General features: G+C 34.6%; 1 protein-coding gene across 1 annotated transcript in view; it reads right to left on the minus strand.

The window, feature by feature from the left end:
* The window catches only part of oscp1 (organic solute carrier partner 1), a 15405-nt gene extending 6686 nt beyond the window's left edge, over positions 1-8719 (minus strand). Inside the window, exons 1-5 of the mRNA XM_015374505.1 lie at positions 8518-8719; positions 2792-2946; positions 2057-2224; positions 1131-1211; positions 927-1030 (exon numbers count right to left, since the gene is read on the minus strand). Of these exons, the coding sequence (XP_015229991.1) occupies positions 927-1030; positions 1131-1211; positions 2057-2224; positions 2792-2946; positions 8518-8629 (620 nt within the window). The 5' untranslated portion in view covers positions 8630-8719. The remainder of the gene's footprint in view (positions 1-926; positions 1031-1130; positions 1212-2056; positions 2225-2791; positions 2947-8517) is intronic.
* Positions 8720-9219: the final 500 nt, after the last annotated feature.

Consider the following 9219-nt stretch of genomic DNA (forward strand, 5'->3'; position numbering starts at 1 on the left):
TTTGTTTAAGACAAAGCGGAGTGTGTATGACGTCATCATGATATAAAAGAAAAAAAAACCTTTAAGCAGGGCATACACTGTACGATTTTTTTGCCCTTATCGGGCCAATTTTCCAGTTGTGCGAGAATTTTTTGGATGTGTCCTGCGTCGTGTAGCATACAGGGGGTAATGAGGGGGCGATCTGCCTCTCACGACCACCTCCCGATCAGGTATGATAAGGTTGGGAGAAAATAAAACATGTTTGAAATTCCTTCGGCCGTTGTGATAGGTTTATGAGGAAATCCTGCTGTTGAAGCAGAGCTATGAGCGTCTACAAGACGATTTACCAGAACTTTGAGCACTGCGCATGTGCAAACAAGGGAGTTCTTCTCAATCTTCCAGATTGATGAGTCCGACCATCGCCATCTCTGGCGTGTGGTTTGTGGACGTGCAGTGTGAGCAGGTAAGTCGCATCAGAGCATCAGGCCGTACAATGTAAGAACATACGTTGTGAGCTGTGAACTTTTAAACCCTGCAGTTTCATGGGTAGCTGTAGCTGTGTGCAACAATTGGAAATATCATACAGTGTTTGTCTGGCTTTATAGGGACACTAGTGAAATCATTGTGTTCTTAAGCTGTTACAAACAGTGACAAAAGTGTATAAAGTATTTATGGTGTAAAACATTCCCCTTTGTTCAAGTTTTCAATTTGGTCATATAAGAGGCAGATGGTGACAAGGTGCAGCCATGCTTATGTGCACTGATCTCGCTCAGACGAAATTCTTTTCAGGCTCGAAAAGCACTAGGTAAACACTATGAGCACAAACTTAGCATATATTGTTTTATTTAAAGATGAATACGAGTTTTCTAATTTCTCATAGTCGTGGTATGTGATAAAGCCACTTTAAATTAAATAAAGTCAGAAGTAAGTTTGAATGATTTTAATACCTTATCAAGCCAGGAATTTGGGTTCCTCGGGGCACAGGACCACTAGTAGGAAGCACAAAACGGCCATTTGAGTTCTGCACCTTGTCCTTCAGGAATATAGACACCTTAAAAAGAGAAAACAGCAGGAAAATCTAGTGAAAATGCTCCGAAAATTAAAATATAAAATCTAACAAGGATTTACAAAACATGAACTAAAATAATTACCCTTATATGCATGTCTTGGAAGAAAATAAGAAGAGTTTGCCTAATCAGCTGGAAATCACCATTAGACAATGGTGTATACATCTGAGAAGAGGAAATAAAAAGTAAATTAGTATAAGTATTAAACACCAAATAAAGACAGGATTTATCAATAAAACCACTCTTCCTCTGACAGCATCGGGGAACTGATAGATGTGGCTGAAGTAAGAGCCTGTAGTCACCATATGTTTGGATAGAGAGAAGGATGATAAGGCTGAACAGAGATTTCTCTTATCAGCTTTAAGAAAGTTTAGATTTTTGGTCGTTTTTTGGTTTATCGTGTGGTACTCAGTCATTTTCTTAGCCCCTTGTTTAATATCTTTATAAACACTTTACTAGTGAACAATAAAGGAGAAATAAAAAAAGACATTAAAGGAATACTTAGGGGTCAAGAAGAACTAAAAGTGCGTCTTAACACGGATGATTTATTAGCATTTGTCACTCATCCACTCGCATTGTTGCCACGTTTGGAGACGATAAAGTCCCACTGGAAAAAACTGAAATCTAGAGGAGTCATTTTGTCTTAAAATAAGCGCTTTTGTTCTTGGATTAAGGAGGTAAAACAGACATTTTGCCAAAGGAACGAGACAATTTACACTTAAAATAAGAAAACACAATTGAATTGTCTTATTTCAAGTGCATATTATCCAATTATCTTATTTTAAGAGTAAAAATACTAATTCCATTGGTAAACTATCTCATTTACCGACTCAAATGAAGGGTAAATGCAATTAATTTTAGACATTTTTACTGATTTCTTGATAGTTTTTCCAGTGCAAGGTATCAGGTTACACAATAAACTGGATTAAGTCTGAAGCCATGACCTTATCTGCTCTCTGTTATCAGCATTAACCGGTTAAGATCTTGTGTTACACTTTCATCCTCTGTACCTCTATGAGTTGCTGGTAGGTTTCATCAACCTGACCCAGAATGGCGGGAGCATCTTTCACAAAGTCTTTTATTGCATCCATGTGGTTGAAGGAGACTAGCAGGATGTCTTTAGGTCGGGGACAGAGAAGCACCTGGTATTTGAAGGCCATGGTCATCAGGTCATAGAGCTGTGAAGAAGGAAATGAGCAAATATGACTTCCTGCTCAAAAGTCAGTTCAGTCAGTCTCACAATAAACAGCAGGGGGAGCCACATATTAGTGGTGAAATGCAGTCTTATGCAAATAAAAAGGAAATAACCTTAGTAGATTCATGTAAACACCTGAATGAATTTACAGTATCTAAACGTATGATTTTTTTTAAAAATTTGTAAATACAAAGGGGGAAAAAATCTACTTTTTCTTTAGCTTTACAATTATTTCGATTTTTATTAGACATAAAAAATCCTTATATTTTTATGATGAAAGATTTTGAAAAAGGGTTCATTTATTAACTAACAATCTAAAGGCTATTAGTGGTACTACAGTATATTTAAGGGTATGGTAGCAGAGAAGCTAAATGCAAATGCAAGGAAGAGGTTTTACATTTAAAAAAAAAAAAAAAAAAAAGCTTAATTTTCTTGCGAAATCACAATAAAGCGATACTAGGCACTGTATCGAACATCTATAGTAAATTTAACCAATGTGAATTTTTAATAAGGTTTGCTGTCGGAGATAAACAATAAAGCAAAGTATTACCTTGTCCATACTAGCTTGATTGAGTCTCATTATGGATGCATGGGCCAGTCTGTCGAACACAGTCCGTAGGGCCTTCTTTGAATAAAGCTCCTGTGGCTTAAAAAGCTCCTCCAGAAACTTTTTGTTGAACATGGTGGTGATGATATCATTCATAACTGATCAAGTAAAGAAATAGAAAAGAGCATTTAGATAATTTAAACTGAAATTAAAAGAGCCTTTTTGGCATTAGAAGCTTAGAAGCAGGCAGATTTGCACTATAGGTTTGCAGAAGAGATTTTATCCAAAACCTAAACCCAAAGGGCCTAAAAAAGCAGCAGCATGACGAAAGGTTAGCAATTGCCTACCTGGCAGCAGGTTTTAAGATAGCTACAATAAAAAAATAATAATGGTCTTGATGTTATTTAGTAATGAGCGCAAAAGGGATTTTAAGAATCTTAAACAACCACATGTGTTTGTATAGTTATTGGTTGGTTTTTTCTAATACTGGAGTCCGAACAGTCTGCACTGCACTGGATAGGGGTATAAATAACAATAATTTTGTATTGATGCATCAATCCAACAGCCGACGATCCAATGCATCGACACGCCTGCAAGAGTATTGATTCGTGTTTTTTTTTCCTCCCTCCGGTCTACTTTTATCCATTTGCTCCTGGACGTAATTCTGACTCCTGTGCTGTGGTGGCGCTAAACCTATTTTGCCCTCCTACCTCGCTTCCTTTAGCCACTACCCTCGTTCCGCTTGCAGTATTTTTTAATGCAAGGCCTTTCAGAATCTATAACACAGAGGCATTATTATTTTTCAGTGATTGAGGTTTTCACAGGCCAAGGTAGAGTACAACTTTGCAACTTCTGTTATTTGCTCTTGTTTCTCAAATAAAATGCATAACGATATTACAGCTTTTATTGATTTATTTCAAATTTGAAACATTTTCTAGCCTGTAAGGTAAAAAAACAAAACAACAAAAGACAATAAAATTGAATCGTATCGTGGTGTATTCTTGAGTATCGAAAATGATCGAATCGTTGGGTCAGGAAATTGATACTGAATTGAATCGCCATGATGGATGTGATTTACACTCCTACTTGGAGTGAAGCAGTTTCTCTGACTGTGTTGTAGGGTTTGAAATTTCCTGACATGTTATGTTTAGCAGAACTGTGTGAAAGTCTGGTTCCCTCTGATTTAAACTCTGATTTTAAACTTTTCTTGCAGTTGCAATGATCCCAATAAAAAAAATAATTTATACAGGCATGTCAATGGTTGTCTTGGACATCTGTCAAGTCAGCAGTTTTCCCCATGATTGTGTGACATATAAATACACAGAGACCATTTAAAGGCCTTTGGAGGCGTTTTGAGTTAATAAGCTGAATGGTGTGGCACCAGGTGTCTTCATTATTGGACCTCTATATAATATTCTAATTAAATATTTTTCAATTAGTTGTCAGTTATATCATAAAACACATAAACCCGGGAAATATATACTGTGTAATAACTTAATATAATATACAAGTTTAACAACTGGAATGGAATTTCTGAAATAAATTAGCTTTTTAATGATATTCTAATTGTATGACCAGCATTATGCATTATGATACATTATAAAGTTCAGTCAAATAGCTCTATTTGTAGCAACTAAATTTCAAATAGAATAATCATAGCAGATCTAAAAACTTTGAAAATGTACATAAACGTAAGTTAGCAAAATTTGTCTTATGTATGCAAGAGCCAGTAATCTATGAAGGTAGATTAGTTTCTTTATCATTCAATCAAAAAAAGGTTGTTTCAATCAAAAAAGATATTTTCAATTAAAAGAATCTTCACTTCAATAAAAAAAAAAAAAATTCAATCAAAGAAAAAAAGTATTTGAATGCCAAAATATATTTGAGACTCAAAAAAAATACATTCCAACACTGCTTTTCTTTGATTGAAAATGTTTTATTTGATAGAAGTGCAGTCTTTTTTGTTGAAAGCAACTTTTTAAATTGAAGTAAGTAACATTGTTTTTTGATTGGACCATATAATGGGTATTACTATGATTACCTTCATAGTATTCAGTATAAAAGGTATGTAATGGTTTTAGAAAGTTTAAGTTTCAAAATAAGTACATTTTCTATTTTTTTTTTCCATTTGTTTTTGCAAGCGTTTAACCTTTTATAGGCCACTCAGTGAAATACTTTGAAAATAAAAAATTCAAGCCAATGGTGTTATTTTATAAAAAATTATGGATATTTTGATGGCAAAAAATAATGTCAATGTAATAACAACAAATGCAAACTTGCCCGAATATATTAAGAAAAATAACAAAAGTGCTTCTATAAGAAATTCATGAAAAACACTCAGAGTGAAAAACATTTTTTTTGTGTCTAACATAACCTTAGAGGCATTAATGCTGATACTGGCACTTTACATTTTTTAGTTTATAAACCTAAATATAATTGTTAACTGGGCTTATTAACTTTATAACTTTTCAATTAGCTTTTTTTTTTACTCTTTAACTTTTTTCCCCAACTTAATTTAAGGCAGGTAATATATAATTCAAGGCTCATTCAATTGGTCAAATGGCAAGATAAGATGTACAGACATGTAGCAGTATCTTTGCTTAATGGATGGATGGATATAGATCTTGTGCTTCTAGACCTCACTGAGAGACGGGGGGGACTCCATTTGTAAGTGATCAAAAACACTAACTTGGCCTATAAAGGCCCTATAAAGTCTTTTGACCACACACCACAGAAGAACCCTATATAGCAGAATTTTCCCTTTGAGTACGTAGTGTGCATTGCATAATACAGTGTTTTCCCACCTTCCATTTGTGGTCAGCTGGGTACATTAAAATGATCCTACACTTCTCCTTCACTTACAAGAAAGACACATTTAGCTGTTTGGAAATGTTTCTATTCATTACCACCCCAGACATTTATGGGCTTAAAAACGTATGCATATTGCATAAAGGCTATTTTGAAACATTTGGTAAGCGGCATATCTGTCAAGCTGCAGGCTGGAGCTGAAAGCTATATCAGCAACCTGCTGATATCAGCTTGATCAAAACTCCATAAAGAGCTAAAGGGTCTAGCATTCTCTGCAGTTTGCAATTCAAATCATAACATTTAGCAGGTGTTTACGTCCATGTTTTTACATAAATCAATACACAAAAAAAGAATCTAAATCACAAAATGTTTTACAAATGTAATGTTTCATTTTATATAACTTTGAGTAAATGAATAATGGCTGCTCCTTGTTAGATGGTTGGTTTTGTTTTACATACTTGTGTAGATATTCAGATATTGTGGTATTTCCGAATAAAGAGTTATCATAACCCTGATATCAGCCCACGCCTTTTCCTGCTGAATCGAAAAAGAATATATGATGAATTTAGAAAAAGACGGCAACATATGCGGATAGCAAAAACAATACTTTTTGGTGTAAATTAGGACATACTTATGTGGTGCTAATATTTGAAGCAATTAAAAGCCAACATGGAACGTTGGAAATTATGAACCCTTTTAAATTTCACTAATAGCTAGCTGACAAGATTTATTGTAAAGTAGCTACATAAATCAGTCTCATATAACATTACGTTTGTAATTAGCATTAATGCTTTGGTAACTTAGCCACGTATTTGACTGACAGACACAATCAAAAGGCATTTCTGAACAAATATCTTCTGAATGTCTTATCGCTATATTCATTTAAATAAATTAGATCATTAAAATGCACACATCAAGTGACGCACTTTAACATATGGAAATGTCATGACAGCTGTACAAAAAAAAAAAGTGTTTTCTATACAATGTGTACACAAAATGACAATAAAAGTTGTATAAGTGTAAAATATATATTACATTTTCAGTTTCTTATTTCTATCTATACAATATATACCCATAGTGCGAGAGTTCAATTTATTTAGAAGTTTATTAATTATTAACTGGGGTAAACGGACTCTTAAATATGCTATCTAATGAAAAACAAAAAAACAAAAACAAACTCAGAGCATAAATTAGACAAAAACTGTACAAAATATGCGTTAGGGATCTAAGTAATATTTAAATGAAGTAAACTTGATCCAGAAGAAAGAGGTATAGTTTAAGTTTCACCTTGTTTGAATTTTGTATAAAAAAATCTGATTATTAACAGAATAACTTAAAAAATAATAACCGGATTTGTCGGTTAGTAATATTACCATTTGTTGCAGCCCCCCAGTGGGACGTATTTCAAGTGTGTATTTGTGTTTGTTCTGATGATAATGGCATATCTGGTGAAAACCCAAATTCAGTTTCTCAGAAAATTAGGATGTAAAATAGGAAGAATTAGAAACGATTTCAATACAGAAATGTTAACGACCTGAACATTAAATCCACCGATAGTTTGCAGAAGACGCTACAAGATTCTGTTTCCATTTAATACTAGTGTTACACAAATGCCATTTTTTGGCCACGGTACTGATATCTGGCTGTGCAGTATCGGCAGATACCGATACCATCTGTTTGAAATCAATGTGTGTGTATATATATCAAGAACTGCATACTACTTGGATGTAAAATAATTGCCATCATGGCTTTGTCAAGCTGCTGCCTACCGTTGTGAAGCAGGAAAAAGACTAATACAAAGTGAATCCAGTAGAACTTTTTATTGCGTACATGGAATAGGTGACAATAGTTAAATAAACTTCTGGCTCTCAAAATGGTATCGTGCCCTATTTATCCATAATCACCGATACCGATACAATTTTAGTGCTGGTATCGGTGCAACACTATTTATTACTGCATCAATGCAAGACTCTGGCTTTGCTTGTTCAGAATGCAGCCTGTTCTCTTGGAGCAGTTTAATCCAGAGCAGAAAAAATCCAAGTTTTTAAATAGACTTTATATGCAATCCTTGCTCAGCTGCATTGATTCCCATTTCTTATACTTATACAAACGTTATTGTGATTTTGTATACACAGAGTGTACACAAAATGAAATTTCATTTGTGTACAGCTCTCATGACATTTCCATTCCTCAAAGTGCAGCAGTGATCACATGTAAACATTTGGAGAAACAAAACAAAAAATATGGTCAGTTTGAAGCAGAGACTGTGACATGATTTATAGTTCAAAATGCTGAATTTGGGAATTTAATTAGCTTTTATACATAATCCTAGCAAATGACAAATAGATAATATGAATACACCATTGCATGTAATGTATAGGAGCTAAAGTTTTTTAAATTAAAGCATTGAAATAGCTCTAATCTATCCTGCATTGCTCATAAGTCAAATGCCCATTGTTTGAAATAGCGCATTTATAACAGCTAGGCCAAAGCAGTGCAAAGAGCAACTAATGCACAAGTGCATCATTACAACCAATACCTCTCTTTCTGTCCTCCTCTATCCAGGCAGCTACAGTAGAAACTTTTAGTCAAAAGAAAATGCATAAATTAAGGTATGTTAAAAATAATATCAATTAACTCTTAGAAATAATAACTTTTCTGACTTATTTATTGCCAACAGAGGACAGTAACATGTATCCTGAGACAGAGGTGTGCTCTAAAGGAGGGAAAAATAACTCAAGACATTGACCGTTAACTCTTCGCTGTCTGTTAATTGTCCTTTTCTACATTACCTACATTTAAAATATTTTGACCGCTTAATGAACAGAAAAATGTCAGCCGTTTACAGTATCTTCACGTTTTAGTGCAGCACAGATATGCAGAGAGTTTGCTGTTAGCTGAATAGCTGCTAAGCCTGCTACCTTTTTTAGCTTTGTCGGCGGGTATATTCTGTGCTCGAAGCCGCTGGTCCAGGATATACAGCATTTCTCCACCGAGATTGATAAAGAGCAGCGGTAGGGTCCTGGTAGACATGTTCAAATCTGATGAGATAAACCTCCCCGCTAAAGCTTGATGAAGAACAGGGCTAACTAGTTGCGTCTGATGAAGGAGGTGTTATACCGAGAAATGCATGCCTGCCGAGAATTGCGTCCCTTCTCGCGGGAGCGCGCATCACTCTAAACTCTAGCAAAACTCTCGAGAAAACTGACTGAAGAAGAGGAAACTTTTAAAGATATTCTTTACATTATCACGTTTCTTAACCATGTAAGCCCTAAAACGGTGGATTTTATTTCGCAGATTACTAGTCGAACGTTTTTCAGTGTGTCTCTGATGAAAATGTTCTCCGCAGCAGGTTTAAAATCCCCCAATATTTCTTTTAACACTATAATAGCTTAAAGTATGACAAATCAGAGGAACATTATATACAACATTTTTATCACCCTTAACTGCATTTTAATTGTTCCTGTGGTACTCAGAAAATGGATCTCGGCGGAATCTTTGCCTTCTTTAAAAGTTCCGCTACTTTTGACGTTGCACCTTCAAATTGGCCATATAGCATCTGAAGTGCTGTTCTTTTACTTCTTAATAAGTATAATGTATAGTTCTTGTTAGCTGTAAAAATA

Source organism: Cyprinodon variegatus, unplaced genomic scaffold (genome assembly GCF_000732505.1).
Source record: "Cyprinodon variegatus isolate N-32 unplaced genomic scaffold, C_variegatus-1.0 Scaffold6, whole genome shotgun sequence".
Taxonomy (NCBI): Eukaryota; Metazoa; Chordata; class Actinopteri; order Cyprinodontiformes; family Cyprinodontidae; genus Cyprinodon; species Cyprinodon variegatus.